Below are 22,824 nucleotides of genomic sequence, written 5' to 3'. Positions count from 1 at the left end.
TTTAATATGATGTGATATGTTATGATTGGTTATTTAACACACTTAATACCCAGAGTTTTCAAAGCGCGGACCTGGGGATTCAACGTGTCTTGCTCTGTGTAGTCTTGCTTCCAAGGTGAGCACTTCGCCGCTGAGCTATCCTCCCGGTAGGGGATAACTTTAATCTAGGGGGCCTGCCGTCATGTTGTGAGGCCTGCCATCACGCGTTAGGGCAAGTGCGCATGTTAGGGGCCTGTCCTTATATTATGGAGGCAATCGTCATGTTGTGGTCCCATCTGGGGTAGGCCTGCCCTGTGATATGAGGGCCTTTTCCCTTTCCGAGTCCAAAAGGAAAGTGCAACAGTCCACCATGTCGCGCTTCTGAGATCTTCAAAATGGCCAGCGGACCTTGAATACGCTAAGTACCTCTTTCATTGGTGGATGTTTTACCATGATTATATCCAACTAAATTGTATTAAAAATCAAAGAATGTTACCTAAACTGCACCCTACCAGCATTTTCACTCTCCCGCCATACCGGACGCTGCAGTTCATCAGCCCACTAAACACTCTTCAGCAAAAGCAACAACCAGACCCACCACAAAACACATACCCGACAGCCACTTAAACAAAAGGCATACGCCCAAAGACTGCCCCACAAATTCAAGACGGTCAAACGTACCATAACAGACATCAGCGAAATACACAACACGTGCAGCCACTTCTGGGTACACCCAGGCTATACCCCAACAGGCAGCGTGCCAGAAGCCTACCCCCACACAGAGGGGTCCCTTCCTTAATATCTGCATACCTCAAATTCAACCAAGCAAGCTTGCACTACTCCTGCTTCTAGTAACCACATCCAACCTGTTCTCCTTCTGGATGGAAAGCGCCAAGAAACCATGATAAGGGCAGCAGTTGTGCTATGTAAAATCCCAACAACATAACACAACATCACACCAATGCTGATGTGAGACTAATGAGGTTTGGGCATGTGCAAACACACGTCCCCAGTCTTACGCAAATAATGCCATGAAGGCCTCCGAGAATCCTGACAATGTGTTGATGTAGTTTCTAATTATAACAGCATTCTCGTGAGATAATGAACTCCTAATTTCAGGGAAATTACTTTTACCCACTAAATAATAAAATGGATGATCACGATTAACAAGAACATTGATTAGGACTAATTATGAAGACCTTTATAAAAGGTTATTAAAGAGTAGTTCATAATTAATTCTTGTTGTGAAATTCCAAACTTGAGCTATGAGGGGTGCTTCCGAGACCTGTTACAAATTGACCTATAATTGTCAAAAAGAGGGGTTCCTATAGAAGCATCTGGGAGTTGGCAAACCTAGACTGGACTAACGCAGCCTGCCATGAGCTTGAGTGGGCGGCTTCTACCATGGATGGCAGAAACTCTGACTCTTTAGTGAACAACGATGGGTAAAACCTTTTATATCTGTTTACAGATTTCATCACGGCTGACTTTTCACATTTTACAATAGTGCTTTGGGCCCCACTCTTCACTCACTTGTTAAATTCAATCTGTCTGTGAGGCTCAATCCCCGCGAGTTGGCATGGATTGATTCTTGCCAGACTCATGTCTTCTTGATGCGCCCTCAGAATTGTTTGCCGGGCACTGTTTCTTACATTGACAGAGGGGGTAGAAAATAATACCATTCCACCTATATCACAAGGTGGTTTAGAGAGGGAATTGGCACATATGGAAAGGTTATTAATGTAGATGTTATTGCTGGGAAATACTATCTTTCCAGGTGGTAACCTGTTCACAAGTCCTTCAAGGACCTATCCCCTGGCATATAATATGGTCAATTCGTCGAGGCTATAGAGGTCCCTGCGAAGCATGGATGTTCTGTCTTCCATATAACACATTATCATAGACCTTCATCAGGACCCCGAGACAACTGTTGGGCCAGGTGTTGAGTGTTCTGTGTGCTTTACAGTAAATGAGGGCATTCGCACGCGTTCATGCAAATTTTGTCTTGCAATATTCAAGATGATGTTGTATTAAATTACTTTTTTTTATTTTGATAAAATTGGTTCAGTTGAATTAACAACTTTTTCAATTACTTGCATCTTCATTTTCATTTCGATATTTCAATATTTCATCTTATAGAAAGATTTAGTTAGATATCACACAGATAGTGATAAAGGATTATAATAAGGAGCAATGGAAAGACAAAAGAAATTAACAAGACAAAAATAAACAACATTCTAATTAACATTAATAAGTACTAAGATTCCCATAGTCTATTTCTTGGATTAACTATTCTTAATCCGAAACGGTGCTATGACTAACGTAACAGTCATACAATGCATGGTTCCATATTGCAAAGGTAAAATAAGCTTAAGTATTAGACAAATATTTCTAAATAAATTACATATGAGTAACATCAAAGATATTGTCACTTGGTGAATAGTGTTTATGTAGGCAATATCAATCTGAGTTGTTTCAGAAACTGTATGAAGTCTATAATGAGGGAAATGCTAGAAGTATTGAATATCGCCTCCCACAATTCATCTTTGGTTAACAGAGGTCGATGTCTAAAATGTTTAATGAAGATAACGAGTCCTTGTATCTGTCAATGATCAACAATCTACTAGAAGGTGTCTTGTGGTCTCTATGGATTCTGGAGCCTTACAATAGGTGCATGATCTGGATTAATGTAAGGAGTTATTGTATGAAGCAAGTTTGTCTTTAGTGGGGAGTAAGTTGAATCGAAAACGTAGAAAGGCATCTGCATACTTTCTATCTGGGAACTTAATAAGATACTGTGGTAAGACATTTACAGCGCGCAATTGAAAAGCACCTTTTTTTTACAGCTTGATACACCTTGATTTGGTCAATAGCATTTATCCAATCGCTTCTCCATAATTTTAATTTGGCCTTATCTGGGAATTCCAACAATTGGTCTATAGAAATGTCAGCTTCTTGAAGAATTAAAATACATGATTTTTACCATTCTAAAAGTGGCTTCAAAATTCATTTATGTAAAACTTTTTTTAACACAGGAAACAAATTCTTGCTTGAATCAGTGGAGATTAAACATTTTCCGTAAAGAGCTAACATAAGCCAGGAAACTGAAGCATTCAAGGATATGAGACCCAATTCAAACCTAAAAAGGGAAATGGAAGTACATGCAGGAACCGGGAGGGTGTGTTTCCAGTAAATACCCTCTAGGATATCCCACTTGACAGCCTTGGGGTTGATCTTAGTTTGACTTCATGTGTTATTATTGGTAACACTTTTTGCAGATAGAATATCCTAGAGGGAATGATGGAGAATCTGCCATAGTTTCTCTGTAGAGCTTTGCCCTGTATGGCAAGTAATCTCATTCTAGCTGAGAGTTCTCCTTGATATGGAAGATCCAGAGAGTGTGTATTTACATTCACTCCCAGATATGTATACTCGTGTACTTGTCTCAAGGTACAATTTCTTACTTTCCAATTAAAATTGTAATTGGCTGACGAGCATTGATGTTGTAAAATGAGAATGTTAGATTTGGATGTATTAATTAACAGTTCATTCTTCTGTGCATATTCAGATAAAGCCAATAGTTTTCTCTGTAAAACAATAGGAGTTCTATCTAATAACATGAGATCATCTGCATATAGTAAGTATGATATTTCGTGGTCATCCAACTTTGGCGCAAACGAGCGTGTAGAATTAAAAGCAAGGTGTATATCATTAATATACAAATTTAACAAGATTGAAGCAAACAGACTTCCTTGTTTTAAACCAGAATTGGTTTCTATTGACTCTGACAACAGACCATTGTATGTCAGTTTGATTCTTATAGTGGTGTTAGAATAGTTTAGTTTAGTTTATAATTTGTATATCGTCGCCTGGCTCTGGGGCATGCAGGCGCTTGACAAAGGTTACATAGTTAATGCAGTGAGGTACACGTAGTTAAAAGCAGTAATCAATACAATACAGTACGGAAAGGGTAAATACAAAGCAGCGCATGTACAGGTCGTAGAGATCTATGTACAGCGGGTAAAAGAATAGAAGATTATCAGGAAGGGTAAATATGTACAGGGAGTGGGAAATGAGTACTCCTAGTTGCCTATTGAGTATAGCTTTTATCTTTCATTGGCAAGAAGCCATGCTTTGACTCCGCTTCTGAAGCGGTAAAAGGAGGGTTCAGCTCTGAGCGTGATGGGGAGGGAGTTCCAAAGCTTAGATGCGAGTATGGTGAAGCTGGTGCCACCTGCTTTTTGTAGTTTGAACCTAGGAATGATTAGGGTTTGTGTTGAGGCTGATCTGGTTAGGCGGGATGGAGTGTCGACCGAAAAGTTGTCTGATAGGTATCTCGGTGCTTGGTTGTGTAGACACTTGTGTGTAAGGGAAAGTGTTTTATAATCGATTCTTTGAGGTATGGATAACCATTGATTGGAGCGTCTGATGTTTGATATGTGGTCATGCTTGGGGAGATTCAATGCTGATCTAAGTGCATTGTTTTGGATTATTTGGAGTTTGTTGATGTTCTTAATGCTAGTGCCCAGATATAGGGCATTGCAGTAGTCGACTTTCGAGAGTACAAGTGCTCTGGCTAGCGTAATGCAGTTAGGGGTCGAGAGGTAGGGTCTACACGCATTAATAAGCTTACAAGTGTAAGCAGTGGCGGATGAAGTGGCGTTGATTTGTCTGGTCAGAGTGAGGGAGGAGTCGAGATAAATTCCTAAAGTTTTGACGTTGTTGGAGGTCAGGATGTTGTTGCCGTCAATAATGAAAGATTGGAATTATTTGTTGAGATTGTTGAGTCTGGCTTGAGATCCTAGGAGGAGCAGTTCAGTTTTGCCGTCGTTGAGGCATAAGCTGTGGTTAGCCATCCATTCTTGTGTGATGGAGTATATGTTATTAAGTACAGCGTTGTCAGTGGCGTAGTCTCCAGTTAGTGGTATGAGTATTTGGGTGTCGTCTGCGTAATGGTATATATGACACCCAGTTGGTCCAGTATGTCGAATAACGGTTTTGTGAAGACATTGTAGAGTGTGGGGGAGACACATGAGCCCTGGGGGACGCCACATGTGACGGGGGCTGGATTAGCGGCTGCCGTAGGAGCAAAGACCCTCATGGATCGGTTATTCGGGAATGACTGGATCCATGCGTTTGCTTTGTCCGAGAAGTTGGCTGCTGAGGTTAGGTGTTGGCATAGTATATTGTGATTTACCAAGTCAAAGGCGGCAGAGAGGTCAAGAAGTAGAAGGAGGGCTAGTTTGCCTTTGAGATTGTCTATTTGGGTCTTGAGGTCTATAAGGGCTGTCTCTGTGCCATGTTTGGGTCGGAAGCCTGATTGCCTAAGTCCTAATAGGTTGTTTTTTTCAAGATGGTCCTGTATCTGCAAGTAAGCCGCTCTGTCGAGGATTTTTAGTAGGAAGGGGACGGTAGTTATGGGTCTGTAGTTTGTGGGAATGTTGGGGTCTAGAGTAGGTTTCTTGAGGAGAGGTAGTACCCACGAGTCCTTTAGGTTGTTGGGGACTATACTGGATGTGAAGGAGGAATTGATGAGAGAGGTGATGAACGGGGCAAGATTTGTGGCCGCCTCTTTAATGATAGGGGCTGGGCAAATGTCTCCTTGACATTTAGGGGGTTTGAGTGAGTTTATTATGTCTTCAACCTCCTTGATAGTTATGGTTGAGAATTCGAATAGGTTGTTCTTGGCTTGGCAGGTGGAATTAGTAGGTGATGTGAGGTTGTTTATGAGGGGGAGGCTTGCTTTTTTAGACTCAATTTTGGATTGTAAAATAAAATGTGAGAATTAAGAACCTAATATACGGTGGACACTTAGCATCTAAAAGTTTTCGCCATAAGATTGGTCTCGACACTGAGTCAAAGGCTTGCTTAAAATCTATAAAAGCAATAAAAACTGGTTGTTTGGATAAGATTGCTTGTTGCTTTAGAATTGATAAAATGAATAGATTTAGTGTGGTTCCAATACCCGGAACAAAACCCGATTGGTTCACATCAAGAAGGCGTCGTTCAAAAGCCATTTTGAGAAATCACGAAGAGCTAGTTTTGCAAATATTTTCCCAGGTGCATCTAGCAGTGCTACGGGTCTGTAATTGTTGGGGTCAGACCTGTCACCTTTTTTAAATATGGGGATTATTATATCCCATTGCCAGGATGGTGAAATTAGATTTAACTCTATGACTCTAGAGAAAATCATGTTCAGCACAGATGCCCACCTCTCAGGGTCTGTTTTGAGTATTGCATTAGTGAGTTGATCGGCGCCCGGAGCTCTTGATGAGCTTAGCTTCTTTATTATGATTAGAATATCTAATTTGTCAAATTTGACATCCGTTAGAACAGGGTTAGTTATAGGTTCTAGATTATATTCCAAATCAGATTTTTGTAGGAGTGATTGAAAGTGTGTGAACCAAACAGTTTCTGGGGTAGGATTCAACAATATGGATCTATGTGCATTGGAGGGCACATTATGGATAACTTTCCATATTTTGCCTGCGGATTTAGTGACTAGTGCTTTTCACATGCTTTCTGCTTGCTCTTGCTTGTAATTATGTAGAATTTGTTTAATCTTGGTTTTGTATTGCCTTTTTATTTGATTTTTCAATGACTTACGCAACCTAACAGATGCAGTTCTTAGGTTGTGTCTCAATTCTTTTTTAAGATTTGAAATCTGTAATAGGCGTGAATATTTGTGCATATGGGAGGGGCGAGATGATTCACATGCTTCTTGTTTAAGAATCAAGATGCAATCATAATAAAAAATATTAAAAGATGCAGAGAAGTGCGGGTTTACTTTTGAGATTTTGTTTTGTAATTTTGCTATCTGGGCAGGGTGCCATTTAAGGCGGTTGCCCGCATTATTTATTTCGAGAGTCAATGGATAATAATCTTGGTTCTCCACACAATGAGGCACCCAGGTAACTCTAAGTATATTGTGGTCACTAAGTTTTGCGGGTAGAACCTGGAATGTCGCTACCAGATTGTTAGCCTCTGAGGAAATATAAACATAGTCCAAAATAGACTTACTGTCGTTTTGGCTCCATGTCGGCTTTGCCAGAGAGTCTTCAGGTGTCGAGTCATTTAGCATAGAAAGGTTTCTTAATGATGCCAGTTTAGCCCATCTAAATGCTCTTGAGTTGTATTTAATGTTAGAGGTAATGCAGTTGAGATGGCAGTCCCCGGCAATTGTTACTGTCTTGATGTTGGTATTCATTAAGGATTGATTGTCGATTTTGTCAATAAACTGTGGTTCCGATGGAGAGACCGGATTCCAATAAATATTTAATATTAGGCAACTTGGAAACAAGGGATGGTAAGTATTAGTGGTAGACAATTTGATCGCTTGAATCCCAATATCAGGTAATGACCAGGCTCTAAGAGACAATTGACAGTCATTGCGAACAGCAACTAGCAGATCAGCAGCCGGACGCCCTCTCGTAGGTTTGGATGCAGCCACGATATTGATTTGGTGATCCTCCCAGATGGGAATAGATTGGAGCCATGTCTCTTGCAAAAGAACTATATCGTATTTGCTTAATTTTGATGTGTCATTAAAGAGAAGATGAGAAAAACCCCTAGTATTCCTGGACATTAAAGAACAACTGCGGAATGTGCTTGGGAGTTTATCCTAATGATTTGTCTGATCTTGGAGGTTCTTTGCCTTATTTTTTATCCAATCCCATTTAGATGGGTAGGGGGTATCTTGTTTGTATGAGGATCTGGCTTCTTTATTATCATTTTGATTTGAGTTCACATTTGCATTTTTAGAGGTGGAATCTTTAATCGCAGATGGAGGAAGGAAGGCTTCTAGACACAAACCTCTATTGAACAGTTCTTGCCTTTCATTCCATATTAGGTTTCTTACAATTCTTGAGCGGACATTAATTACACTAATGTCTTGTTGGGCTGAGATGGGATACCATACTGATTCTATATCATTAGAATCTATCTGTCGCAGTGATGGAATCGAGTTCAATATTAGTAAAATTGTTGTACGGTTTGTAAATGGGTCTGAATAAACTGTATCAAGCATTGTGATTTGTATACACTCATCTTCTAAGATTGAGGGATTCGGCAAATATACATCCGGTGTCTGTTCTTCATAAACAATATCTAGTGGAATTGACGGCAAAGATTTAGGCAGAGCTCGCCATGTCGCAGGGGATGTTAATTTGGATACATTTGCAAGTGGAAGTTTTGATGTTAACTGATGATGAGCTGAGTTCACGTGAGTGCTTGAACAGGTTGAAGGAGGTATAATTAAGGAAGTGGGTCTCTCAGTTAAAGCAGATATGCTTGGCTGTAGAAGTGGAGTTAATATCAAAGTTTACATGAAAGGTCGGAATTCACTGTTGTTTGTTGGGCAGAATATTATGTAAACCGTGATGTACATCATCTATGATTGGGTCATTGGGATAAACAGATAGATTCATAAGCTGTTCATGCGTGTCATTCGTATTTTGTTGATTTGGCTCATCATCATCATTGCATACAGAAGGTATAAGGTCGAGCTTCTTACCTTTGGAGAGGTCAAGGTCCAATTCAGGAGGCATAGCAGAGGCTGAGGATGCAATAGGCAGATTTGATGCTTGGTCCAGCAGCTTGTTAGATGACTCAAACGACACAAGGTCAGCAGAAGCCAGATTTGCAATGAAGTTTTTGGTTTTAGATTTCAAATTTTTGTTTTTTGGAGAGGGGGACGTGTTTTTAGATTTTTTGATAGGTCTTTGTTCGATATCCAGATCACGGTTGGATATATTAAAACTTTGAGACTTACGCTTTCTGTTGCCTCTCCTTCTTCGTCTACTAATGCGGCAGGTTTTGAAAATACCTCATAAACAGCTTTTTCAATGATTTTGATCTCAGGGGAGTTAATTATTGTCTCACTAGGACTGGTAATTGGAGGAACATGAATGATTGATTGAACCTAATCACTAGCCTCTTCAATTGGTGGTATCTCCAAAGGTATTACAATATGAGGCTCGGCCACTAATTCCCGATAAAGTAGTATTAATTCAAGGTGCAGCAAGCCAGTCCATTTTCTTATGCAAGAGGAGTAAGGAGTCATGTTGTGTTGCGGATCTAAGATCCAATACTTCAAACAGTTTAACCAACAAGAAAATGCTTGTGTTGATAGCAGTTAGTGCAGCTTCTAGTGCCGGATTGGCGATAGACGGGAAAATTAAGCAACTATTGATGATTGAGACTCGCCGGGTGAGATAATATCTTCAGGAGCATCAGTAGTGTATAATTCTGGAGTTTTGGAAAGTGCAGAAATATTCATGTCGTTAGGAGCGGCTGATTGAAATGCGGTAGACTCAGTGAGAATAACATCAGCCAACTGAGTAGAAGAGGAAATCGGAAAGGAGGGATTGCGTAAGGCATAAGGCATAAGAAGTAGGTGCAGCTTGATTATGAACTGATGTTTTGTTAAACACAGGATTTGCCACTTGGGAATATAATGCCTGGGGCACACAAGACCGGGAAGGTTAAATACAGTTAGTGGTAATGGGTTCCATGCAAAATTCACGGAGATAGGTTGGCGTGTGGAAATACTCATTATTCGAAGTACTTGAAGATATCGATGTACAGCGTTGCATTGTTGTATCCGACAAAAAGACAGGCTGGTTTGCTCTATTTGGACAATGCTGTTACAGGAGGGCTAAATTAGATGAAGCCCTGCATCCAACACTCGCCGGTTGAGTGTCGGTAGTGATTGCTACGGAAGAATCAGGATTTACTAGAAAATGGCGGATATCGGGTGAGAACCTTATGTTTTTCTTGGCTATTAGTCCAAGTTTGGGCAAGCCTATACTTACTGGTGACTTAGTTAGGCTCCGATGTTGAGATAGAAGACTCGGGACACGTGGCATGCCCGCAGTGAGTCGATTCATTGTCTCGTGTGATTTAGCAAGCCGGAATTGACAATGGCAATTATTTAACTAGTGTGAACAAGGTAGTGGGTTCAAGTTTCAAGAATAGGGTAAATAAGGATTCAGTCGACAGTAAGATGGAATTAAGTAAATGAGAGAGGGATAGAAGGAGGTAGAAAGAGGTAGCAAAATTTAGCGCCCCCTGGCAGAGTAACTCGCTGACACGCTGGGCCGGGGTGCAGCGGTCAGTACTCTGCGGGTACTCGGCTGGGTGCACACGCGCAGGTGCGCACGGGGTCCAAATTTGTAGGATGGGCGGATGGATGGCTATGATCTGAATAGAAAGAAAAACGTATATTAAATGATTTAAAGTAGATTAGGGGAGTAGCAATATAGCGATATAGCAATATAGCAATAGTCCCAGTAATAGTACCATAAGAGTCCACAATGTCCAATTAATTTGTAGAGAGCGCTGGTCCCGGATGAAGCGCTGAGGCAGAGCAGAGTTAGGTGCAGATGTGCAGTCAGTACTCTGTGGGTAATCAGCTGGTTGCGCGCCGGCGCAGGCGCGCGTTGTCCAAATTTGTAGGATGGACGTCAGAGGGGGCGTGGCTATGATCTTGTGATAGGGTTATTTCAACTTTATTCTCAGTAATCGGATGTTGCCGAAATTTTTGTTGTTGTTTTCCCCTCTTTGGGTGAAAGTATCTTGTTTTCTCAGGGGTGCTAATATCAACAAGTAAACTCGTGAAACTAGTGAGGGAACCCAGCAGTTTTAGAGCTTCATGTCGACCTGGCTTCTATCATGAATAGGGATCAGGTACAAGCGCCAGCATCCACCACAAGTTGGTTTGTGCTTGCCAATTTCGCCAGGAAAGTGTGGAGCCCTCCATGTGTCAAGGAGGATGGGGGACAACTGCTACATTATTAAGCAAGTACAACCATCTTGCCGACTTCTCTTGTCTCTTTTTACTCTCCTCCTCGCCCTCTTCAGTCTCAATCTCAATTTCTTCTATCCGTTCCCTGTCCTCCATGTGCCCCCTCTAGGTTTACATTTTTTTCTCTGCTTGCCCCAACATTTTGGAATACTTTGCCCTTTTCAATTTACTCTAGCTCCTCTAATTGTGTTCAAAACCCACCTCAAAGACCATCTTTTCTCACTGTGATCTGACGTTCCACCCTGATTCTACACTTTTGTCATTGTACTGTTTATTGTTTTGTCCAACGCTTTGGTGGAAGGCACTTTATAAACCAAAATAAATACTAATACAAATAAATATTCCAAAGTGTTTTTTTTCTTATGAAGAAGCTCAAATCCTGCAGAGTCTTGATGAAATGTAATTCAGAAACCTGGTCTTTGAGTTCAGTGTTTTATACAGTCCTATTTCACTTTCTACATTAAATCCTGTATTGTTATGTTGGTTATACTGGAATTTAATTGAATTTGGGAGAATACTTTAGTCTTGATGACGAGCTATATTCCCATCTACAGAGAATTGGATTCTTGTGAACTGACACATTATAGAATGATCTCAATCTAGAATTTATCAAGTACTTTTTCTGGACCCATCTTGTGATGTTGCAACAAACTGGATCAGGATAAAGGCTTTCTAACCAGAACCCAAACTGGATTTCAAGAGGGGGAGTAAACTTTGGATCAATGTGAAGATCACATTGTGGCAGTGATAGACCAAATGTCACAACGCAAGGTCTAATGTGTCCTGCCTACGAAAACACAACAATATTATTTTTGGGGGGCACCATACTCGACTTCACATCTTGAGGCACAATACCCAGGTGTCAATGTGCCGCTTAGGGAGCCCACATAAACAGCCTGCTGGTACACTCGCTGGAGAGCCTGGCAGCAGGGCATCACACCAGACGATTCTTTGCACAGCAACTTCTGAAATAGGAACAGGTAGCCCTGCATACGTCCACAGCCATACGCCCCCGCCACCAGCACCATCAATCTTTTCTCCCACAGATCAGGGTTTGCTTTCTATGTAGACCTTCAAATTTCCTACAGGGTACCAAGCTGCCCCTCACTGAGGAGGCCTATCAAGGCCGAAACATGTCTGGGGTTGCTTGCGTGGAAGGTTACCCAGAGCAATGCCAGTGTTTCAGAATAATTCAAAACCTTCCACCCATCACTTTTTCTGGTTTCAGTTTAAATTGTATTGTATTGTATTGTTTATTTATATAGCGCCTATACACAGGAAAGTGTTTCAAAGCGCTCAAGGAGGGTGGGAACAGGGGAATAAAACAACAGTCGCTAAGAGCCCTTGAAATTCTGAGACGATAATAGTCTTCACAGACAGAGTAAGTGCGTAAATTACATTTAACAGTTGAGATACAGCAAATAGGCCTGCCAACGACTCTGCAGTTTTACCAGTGCAATTAGTGGGGAGAAGACAGGGGAGAACAGACGATCTTCAGGCACGGTGCATTTGGATCGTGCAAGTGCCTAGACAGTAACAAGGAGGGGGAGGTTCAAGTGCACCCCGTCTGTGGAGACTAGGGTAATTGCAGAAATAGCCACTCTCTAGGGTTAGTTCTAAGTGCCGTGAAGGAGGGTGGGTGTAGGTGCCAGAGGCAAGTGCGAGAGAGGACTGGAGGGCATGCCCGGGACCAGTGAGACTCAGAGGTACACCAGGCGGCCAGTCAGCAAGCTGTAAGGAGGAGGAGGGAAAAATGGAGAGAGTAGAGAGCTAGGATAGCAGGGTAGAGGAAGAGCAAAGGAGGAGGAGAAGAGGAAGGTCTTGAGGAGTTACAGGGAACTTAAGAAGGTCACGCTCAAGGCGGAGGGCAGCAGGGAGGCTATTCCAGAGGGAGGCCCCTGCTGAGGATAAGGTTCTCCCGCCCGATCTCTGCTTGGAGAACAGTCTCACTCGCAGACGGTTGGAGGTAGATGAGCGGAGGGCTCATGAGGGAAAGTATTAAGGTCGGCAGCATTGCAGGTAAGTAGGTCCCAGGCCCCAGAAAGCCTTGTGGACAATGCAGAGGGCACTGTACTTGATCCTTGCAGCCACAGGAAGCCAGTGAAGGGATTTCAGTGCCGGAGAGATGCGGTCCCTGGGCTTGAGATCAAGGGTAAGTCGGGCGGTTGTGTTCTGGATGAGTTGCAGAGGGCGCAGGGCTGAGGAAGGGAGGTTGAGGAAGAGGCTTTTGCAATAGTCCAGACTATAGAGAACCAAGGTTCTGGAGACAGTGAGATGCTGGGGGAAAGTGAGAAAAGGTAGAGTACCTCTGAGGTGTAGCTGATAGTTAGACTTTTTTGAAATGTCAGAGATGTGAGAGGAGAAAGAGAGAGTGGAGTCGAAGATGACCCCAAGGTTTTTTGCCTCGCAGGTGTGTGCGGGCGTAGAGCCAAGGGAGGCCGGTCAGAGTGAGAGTGGAAAAGCAGGAGCAGAGGTCCCAATTCAAATGATCTCAGTCTTACTGGCGTTGAGGCAGAGGTTGTTTGCGGCACACCAAGACTGAATAGCGGACATGCAGTCAGATATGCGTAAGGAGGAGGCGGCGGCGGCTGAGGGTAGTCTGAAAGATAGTTGCATGTCATCGCGTCAGACTGGAAGTTAGAGGTGAAAGTGGCGATCACACGTGCCAAGGCAGCCATATAGATGCTGAACAACCAGGGGGGGAGGTTATATCCCTGGGGAACGCCACAGGTTGAGAGAGCAATAGTCGAGAGAAAGGCTCTGAGTTCCGAATGGGATGGGCGGTCGGAGAGAAAGGAGATTAACCACGCCAGAGCCTGACCTGTGATTCCCAGGGTGTCACAGAGACGTGCAGTCAGGATGTTGTGGTTAACTGTGTCAAAGGCAGTGGAGAGGTGAGATCAAGGAGAATGAGTCCAGAGGGAGTGTTAGTGTCAAGATTTGAGAGCAGGTCTTCATGGGTGTTCAGAAGAGCAGTTTCCGTGCCTCTGGATGCTCTAAGGCCCGATTGATGGTCATGGAAGCAGCCAATAGATTCAGTGTGGAGGGTCAGCTGAGTGATAGCTAACTTCTCCAGGAATTTGCCCAAGAAAGGAGTTATGGAGATTGGGGCTGTAGTTTGCCGGAATGGAGGGGTCGGCCGAGAAGGTGCACAAGGGAGTGCTTAAGGGCAGTTGGGAAAACTCCAGTGGAGAAGGAGAGATTGCAGCAATCAGCTAAGGCTGGGGCGAGGGAATCAATATTGTCCTTAATGGTTTTTGAGGAGCAGGGGTCCATCTGTTCGGATGAAGCCTTCATAGACCGGACTTGTCTGGTGACCTCATCAGGTGTGACGGGTGAGAGAGAAGAGAGGGTAAGAGGAGGGGGGGGCAAGGGAGGCTTCAGTGTTAGTGTATACTGTGGAGTGGAAGAGAGTGAGGAAAGGATGTCTTGGGTTTTTGTGGTGAAGTGTGCAGCCAGGGCAAGGTAAGGGTGCTGGGTGGGTGTGTCAGATGAAGAGGTTGCTGCAGGACTGGCCAGTTCCTTACAGACTTTGAAAAGTTTGGTGGTGTTAGATGCCGCGGAGATGCGGGCTTAAATGAAGACACTTTTCTTGGAGCGAATGCCGAGTCGATATTGCCTTTGGACAAGGCTGCAGACTAGTTTGTCAGATGGTGCGCCCGATGAATTCCATTTCCTCTCAGCTGCACTACTTTTGTGTTTAAGGGCAGCCAGGTCGAAGCCGTACCAAGAGATGCACTTTTTGGAAGGCTTCGGTCAGATCCTCATGACAGCGACAAGAGTGTCAACAGTGTCGGAGATAGAGACTGAATTTAGCGAGGGCTGTGTCAGGGTGGGAGTCAGCCTTAGGAGTGGGAGGAGGAGGAGAGTAGGTGGAGGCAAAAGGCAGCCACTGTCACTTTTTTTCATGGGTCTGGTGACTTTGAAGCCGAGTGGCAGTGCCGGGTGTGTTGCTGCAAGAGGAGAGTGTTCGGTCCAGGAGAGAGAGTTAGTGAGAGGGGTAGAGGGAGGGATGCCAGTAGAGATGAGAACATCCAAGGTGTGCGTCGCAGTGTGCATAGAGCCAGAGATTAGGATAGAGAGGAAGAGAGAATTGCATAGGTTGCAGAAAGGTCTTGAGGAGTCAGGAGAGTCCAGATGGATGTTGAGATCACTCATCATGTATGAAACCACTGACATTTATGAACTTAATAACATATGTAAACATTGTTTTTTTAAGATATAGGGTGGCATCCTGGGGTTTGTCTTCTTGGTCCTGGGTGTGTGTTTATTGGATTTCCACTGTTTGTGGCAGTGGTTGCCACCAAGTCCAAACACTGTACTGTTCATTGTTTGTGTTAATTGCATTAACGCACAGGTTGTGCCCCCTCCCCAGGTCTAGATCTAAATGGATCAGGTGGCACACTGAGGTCCTGAAATATCCTACCATCAGGACTTGCCTTGAGGTGCCCATGAATAGGTACAGCACAAAGGGTGGCCCAGGCTTCTCTCGAAGAGTAAGGAGGCAGACAAGGGACTCCAAGTAGATTACAGCACCTAAGACGTGATCACAAAGGTATTCAGCTTCAACATCGTCAAAGGTGAGTGTCAAAGAGAGGTCAGCATGATGGGAACACTGGGACTCTCAGCCACAATTCCACCAGTACAAACCACTGCCAGGGTGACAATGGTTGCACCTATATTGCAAGGTTACCAGAAGAGATTACACTCTGTAGGTGCTACAATGACCACTGCAGCAATGCACAACCACTCAGAGGAGCCTCTTGTAAACATGCAGGCAGAGAGGAGAATCACTCCTGGACAAGATAAAACCTGTATTTGAGTAAATCTTCTCACTCAAGGCAGGGGCAGGGAACCCCTAAGCCTCCCCTTGTGCCCCTGGAAAGAGATGTCACACAGGCAGATTACTTTTCCCTGCAACAGAGATAGTAAATCGGAGCATTCTAAGAGGCTGGAAGATATTGAAAGAACCCATAGGTGATGTATACATTAGATCTTAACAAGAGCTAAGGGATTTCACGCCTTTAATGCAAGTGGGACATTTAGATTTTTTCCTACACCATGAATGCAAATGTCTTACAAAGAGTTGCAGATGTTCCAAGAGACAGACCAGCTGAGAGCCTTTCCTAGACATAGACCAGCCGAGGGCCTTTCCCAGACACAGACCAGCCAAGGGCCTTTCCCAGACACAGACCAGCCAAGAGCCTTTCCCAGACACAGACCAGACGAGGGTCTTTCCCAGACACAGACCAGCCGAGGGCCTTTCCTAGACACAGACCAGCGAAGAGCCTTTCCCAGACACAGACCAGCCAAGGGCCTTTCCCAGAGACAGACCAGCGAAGAGCCTTTCCCAGACACAGACCAGCCAAGGGCCTTTCCCAGACACAGACCAGCCGAGGGCCTTTCCCATACACAGACCAGACGAGGGCCTTTCCCAGACACAGACCAGCCAAAGACCTTTCCCAGACACAGACCAGCAAAGAGCCTTTCCCAGACACAGACACAGACCAGCCGAGGGCCTTTCCCAGACACAGACCAGCCGAGGGCCTTTCCTAGACACAGACCAGCCGAGGGCCTTTCCCAGACACAGACCAGCCAAGGGCCTTTCCCAGACCCAGACCAGCTGGAGCCTCCTGCATGTTACAGGTGCGTTATATGCGCTTTTACTGGTGATTTTCCACAGTTGTTTTTTTTGCAGTGAAAAAGCAGGGTGAGAACCCTACAGCGTCCCCTCACGCCATCCACTGCCACCCCCCAACTAAAGTCCACCATTAACCCATACCATATTCTCTAACGGAAAACACCCCTCCCCTGCATTTTCAATGCAAAAATGTGGTAAAAAAAGTGGTAAAAAGAATGGAAACCATTCAGGTGTTTTATTAAGCGGGAGATATATGTTCCAGGTGGAACCTTCAGTTGCTTGCATAGGGACCACCCACAGGCCATCCTCATTGCTATCTGGCAAGGGTGCAAAGACCAGGCTTTTTTGATTAGCATTAACAAATAGAATGATGTGGGTAATTCCATCTCAAAAAGAGGTAATCAGCCAAGCCGGTTCCCCCTTTCCCATCGCCTGCATGCCAAAAGCATAGTGCACTCGTACCCTGCTGCATCAGTGAACGGAGGATAGCACAGGGGCAACGCGCTGGTCTTGGAAACAAGACCGCAGAGAGCAGCAGAGGTTTGAATCCCGGATCCGCGCTTGAAAACCGAACTCAAGTATGGCACATTATAAAACACCAATTAAAAAAAGTAGCCTTCTACTTGTGCCACAAAGTGGGTTCGAAGGTCACAAGGTGCCCACTTGACAGCCGCAGAGACAGCCAAGCACCTGCAGCGCAGAGGCAGCATTTAAGATATGCCCCACTGTGCCCAAAACTATGATGATCATGAGCCACCCATGCTGGTGGCACGGTAAACTCTAAATAAAAGCTATGCATAGTGCACGGTGCTTCTTATGATCACAACCACCACATTCCAATTGATGTCGCACATGTGCCAGCTCCACTGTAGAAAGTGATGTGCATTCTGCTCAATCGAGACAGCTCTCGTGGCCGAGGCATCAAGGCAGCACACCCATTCAAAAGGAGTGGCCTCACACCAGACTATTGCGTGTCTAAATACCTTTCTTCTCAGTGAGAAGAGGAGGCGGGATTATGATAGGCTGGAGGGCTATGGTCAATGAAAGGAGACTTCTGTTGTAATCTGTGATCTTGGGTGGAATGGAATGCACGTGCCTACAGAAGTGCATTGTATGACTTGGGTGACGTGCGTGAGTTCAAGGGAGAGTCAGTTGGTGAGTGCCCACCGGGTGGGAAGCTGGTGTCTGTTCTCCTACGAGTAAACCTGTACTTGGAGATATTAAAGACATATTAGTAACTTACCTGCACGTCCGGACATACTTTAGTACAACTTCCACCATTTTGGTTCTCAATGTCTCTCTCTATCCTGTCCCCTGTACTTCCTTTGGATCAAAGCACTTTGGGTGTGACAACAACAGGGCAAAGTCCACTCCATTCCGGAGCAGGGATTGGACCACTAAGGCAGCCTATCTTTAGTCCAATCACCTGTGGACTCTTGCCCTTAAAATAAAGGGTCTTCCACGATTTCACCAGATTCGCTCAGTTCCTCTTGGATCTTTCGAGGCTGCAAATTTGTTCTGGAGATCTCACATTGTGTTTTGGTTTGTAGAATTGCGAGGGCAGAGTGGGCCATTTTGTCCGGACTCATCCTTGTACTCCTGCGAGGCGGAATCCAGTTCGTCACACTCATCCATTCCAGGTGCGGCCTATCTGGCACTTTCAGACTATGCATCAACATTCTCCTGAGCAGTCACGCATCCACAGGTGCCAATATTCTACCCACATGCATGGATGGCCAGCAGGACAATACCTGGCATTCAAACCCACATCACTACACAGACATAGTTATTAAGAAGCAAGGGCTCCCTGGACGCCCTTACTGCTTTACGTACCGCATTCCGGAGATGATGACCTTGATGCAGAAGTTGTTCCGTGCCTCTATCTGCCATACACACAATGCATTGTTTGGGTAAGCGTTCGGGTAATTGGGGCTTGTAAAGTTTCCTGATGACTGAGAAAGGATGCCGCCACAAGAGGGGCTGCCTGTAGGGAGGAAGGGAAAAAAGTCATGACAAGCTTTCTCTCCATCGTGATTGGTCATTGGAAGCGCCAACAGACATAATGAAGAAGGAAACATCACCCCCAGAGGAGAACCTTAACATACAAGCACGGGGCGAATAATTCTATGGGTGCATGGAATGACTTTGGTGAAATAGCTCGAGGCCACTGGGATCTTGGCAGCAGTGGCTGGGTAGTGATGCTTGACAGTGGATGGACCTTTCAGCCCTGCCTTTCCTGGACAAGCTACAGGAAGGACTCTGGGATCATGAGATTGAACGCTAGAAAGGTTTGCAGATGCAGTCTGGTCTAAACAGCAGGCATTGGTCACCCAGTAGGTTATGTCCCCAGGCCTAACTTCTAAAGCTGAGTTGCTGGGGAGCTAATATATATTTCACCAGAAGATCCTGATTGACTGGTACTTCCTGGGCATATCCTTGAATGCTAAATCATTTAAATTAGAAAGGACATTTTGGATTGCAGCATCAGAAGCTTTGCCAAAGGATGAATCTCTTAACAGCCAAAACTACTGTTAGTTCTAATTGTTTCTCAGCATGTGCTACTGTTAACCGACCTAATGTTAACACCCATTTTTATGAACATCAGAAAGATGCAAGATGGAGCCCTCCTTCCAGACGGGAATCAGGCATATGTGTTCTGCTGTGCACGTATAGCCCTCTCGATGCGGAAGCAGAAAATAAAACACTCAAAAATGATTTCAGGAAACCTCTGGAAGATGAGATGTGTGCCTCTGTGTATGCAAGGGTACAGGATGGATGTCCTGGAGCTAGGAATGTGTTGCAGATAACGTGTTTGCTGTTCGCTGGCGGTGGAATGTACCTTATCCATACAATTACTCTTTACAAAGTGCCAAAGAGCCTGAATCATATTCTGGCACTTGAATAATCAGGGTTATCATTACCTAGATCAGTGAAACTCATGTTATCTACCTCGGAGAATAATCCAAATATTGATGATATTGATGGAAACCTATAAAGCGTAGGCTATATATTGAAATCTGTAGTATTCACATTACCTACTGAGCAACCTCATCTACTATTAACGCAGCACCCAACGCTGCCAGATTGAGTTGGTGATTAGAAGACATAGGAGGTCCACTTCAGCTGCACTTTTTTATTATGAGACAGTGAATGTTTTTCACTGCGGACCTGAAAGGGACTGTTTGATATCAAAAAGTCACCACTTTGCAGAAAAGTGTGCCAAGGACTTTGAAGGGTAGAGTTCATGACACCCCCACCAATGAATAATGCGATTTGGTGCAGTGGACCCAGCCGCAGAACCTGGATGGAAGAGGCCCAAAGGATGCTAACTACCAGCAGCCTCACAATCACTTGTCTGGGTGATTGTGGGCAGGGCAGGGCCATAAGAGCAACCCAGGTGGCACCTCTCACTTGACAAATATAACAATTAAAAAGAAATAACCAAATGTGAGTAAAAGGTTAAGAATTCCCGATACTATTGAAAATCATATGTGATTTAAAAAAAATATTAACATTATGCACTGTCGTGGTTAGAACCTGTTTCCAAATACAACAATTTGGGTGATCGGATTGGACTTGGAGACCTCCATCCTGACTCTGATGGCCAAACAGGGAAACACGTTGTCAACCAATGATTATTAACGTAGGGAGATAACAGACTGGGAGGCCTGAAGTTAGTGGAGCACATGTTTCTGTCCTTAATGGGTCTATCGCTTAGTTTCATAGACGGGAGGAAACTCTAGTAACTCTGCAAAGCTTTATGAAGGATTCAAATTGAGCCAAATCTGTAAAACAATCACGAACAAGCTTGTGGTAAGAGCTTGTTCGGAGATAGACAAGAAGGCTGTGCCTGGTTAAATATCAGTTTCCTTCTCTAGTGGGGGTGTTGGCAACTTCCCTCTGACCCTCTACTTTCCAGCTACCTCTAAGCTCTTTCCTATTTTGCAAACCTTCTCATCTACCTCTAAATTCTCCCCTCTTCTGTGAATATGCTTTTCCTCCTCTTAACGTGTTCCCCTTTTGCAAATCTTCTGATCTACATCAAAATGTTCTCCTCTTCTGTAAATGTTCTCTACTACCTCCGAACTCGTTGCTGTTCTGCAAATCTTCTCTTCTACCTCTGAACTCTTTGCTCTTCTGTAAATTTACTCTTCTACCTCTGAACTTTCTCTTCTTCTGTAAATCTACTCTTCTACGTCTGAACTCTTTGCTCTTTTGCAAATCTTCCCTTTACCTCTGAACTCTCTCTTCTTCTGTAAATGTTCCCTTCTACCTCTGAACTCTTTGCTCTTCTGTATATCTTCTCTTCTACCTCTGAACTTTCTCCTCTTCTGTAAATCTACTCTTCTACCACTGAACTCTTTGCTTTTCTGTAAATCTTCTCTTTTACCTCTGAACTTTCTCCTCTTCTGTAAATCTACTCTTCTACCACTGAACTCTTTGCTTTTCTGTAAATCTTCTCTTTTACCTCTGAACTTTCTCCTCTTCTGTAAATCTACTCTTCTACCTCTGAACTCTTTGCTGTTCTGCAAATCTTCTCTTCTAACTCTGAACTCTCTCTTCTGTACATCTTCTCTTCTACCTCTGATTCTGAACCCCTTGCTCTTTTGCAACTTTTCTCTTCAACCTCTGAGCAATTTTATCTTCTGCAAATCTTTTCTTCTTCCTATGAATGTTTTCCTCTTCTGCAAATTGTCTCTACTATCTCTGAAAGTGACTTTCAACACAAAATAGAAATGTATGTCTCTGCAAGTACTAAACACAGGAAAAAGTGATAGATATTGTTCCGAAAGATGTTGATGCTCATTTGAGAGAGTTTTGTTATGATCAACTCTTGCTTGATAGGGAGAATCCGAGTGATGTTTCCCAATTGTGGATCACATGATCAAAGACAATTTGGGAAAAGTGCCTCATTCAGTAAGAAAAATATTCACTAATGAATTAGAAGAATATTTAGGAAGCAGGCCGCACAGATATCAAATTTGTACATATATATAGCAAAGCGAAGAGTTATTTGCTTTTCAAGAACTCTGTATTGAAGTAAGACTTGTCTCCTCCAGCTTTAATCAGTGGTGTCCAGATTTTCATAAGAAGAGGGAAGGCCTGGCCCTCCTGAAGAAGCAGTTTTGCTCTGTTTTTTTTATTTCCACCCAATTATACGGCCTGAAGTCTGGGAGGGGCGGTAACCACCCCTGAGCTATTCACACTTAATGTTAGTAATCTACTTTAAGTTGATCAAATGCCCGAATAAAAGCTGATTACTTTTAACACTTACATTAAAACCCTTTACACCACTTTTACTACTTCTATTCAAGATAGGGAGAGAGATATGGAGAGGGTGTGGGGAGAGAGAGGGCTGAGAGAGTGTGAGAGAGAGAGAGAGACAGGAGCTATGGAGAGAGGGAAAGAGAGAGCATTGTGGATATGGAGAGAGAGAGAGATACAGACAGACAGACAGAGAGAGAGAGAGAGAGAGACAGAGATATATGGGGTGAGCGGAAAAGAGAGAATTAGAGAGAGGAAGAGAGAGATATATGAGGAAAGGGACAGAGCTGGAGACAGAGAGAGAGAAGACCTAGGCAGAGACGGAGAGCTATGCAGATATGGACAGAGAGAGAGAGGGGGGCAGAGACAGAGAGAGAGAGAGTGAGGGGGGACAGAGAGGGGGATGTGGAAGTTTCAATAATAGGTGGTGGGGGAGGGGTGATGTAGTAGTGCCATGCATGCCCTACAGTCCCCTTGGCTTCCTCTACCTGTTCCACTTCCTATGAACTTGAAATCACTGGAAACTGATGGGTGGAACCCTTCACTTCTGTAAGTCCCACTCGGTAGCTTGAGCCCAGGAGAGTAGTGCATTGCACAAGCAAGCTGGGAATCATGTGGATCAGCATACAATGGGGTGGGGGTCAAAGGGGATTTAGGCGTCTTAACCTAGACCACTTGACGCTAGGCTGGTGGTCACGTAGGTTTAATGATTCTCTAGCTACCATTTGGCTGGTGGGGTTATGCAATGGACTAATGTTAATATCATAGCAAATTATGTAATTGACACCTATGAAAATAACAACAACAATAAGAGAAGAGCATGGCTGACAGGCAACATTCACTCCATCACTTGTGGATGGAACACTTGTGTATGAGCGCGATACAAATAAAATATATCATCATGCCTGCTATGTCACATGTACTGTCTTAGCTTTATAAATACTTATCTGCATGTAGGAATTAATCGGCCCTGTGCCAGACCCTTGTGCCTTGTGTACGGCTCCTTCCCTGCGGCCCTGCTGGGATCCAAGCAATGCATGCCCCACTTTGCTCTCTGCCAGGGCTTGCCAATGAAGTTGGCAACTTCGAGGAGAACATTGTGGCCTGTTGCTGTGCTGTAGAAACGCTGTGTAGT

At 44.0% G+C, this 22,824-nt stretch overlaps 1 protein-coding gene across 1 annotated transcript in view; it reads right to left on the bottom strand.

Annotated features, from left to right (window-relative positions):
* The window catches only part of LOC138473323 (deleted in malignant brain tumors 1 protein-like), a 911,582-nt gene that overhangs the window by 314,976 nt on the left and 573,782 nt on the right, over positions 1 to 22,824 (bottom strand). Inside the window, exon 45 of the mRNA XM_069611989.1 lies at positions 18,258 to 18,408. Within this exon, the coding sequence (XP_069468090.1) occupies positions 18,258 to 18,408 (151 nt within the window). The remainder of the gene's footprint in view (positions 1 to 18,257; positions 18,409 to 22,824) is intronic.

The sequence above is a fragment of the Ambystoma mexicanum genome, chromosome 8 (genome assembly GCF_040938575.1).
Source record: "Ambystoma mexicanum isolate Mex_15411 chromosome 8, UKY_AmexF1_1, whole genome shotgun sequence".
Taxonomy (NCBI): Eukaryota; Metazoa; Chordata; class Amphibia; order Caudata; family Ambystomatidae; genus Ambystoma; species Ambystoma mexicanum.
This window is presented reverse-complemented; position numbering and strand designations above follow the sequence as displayed.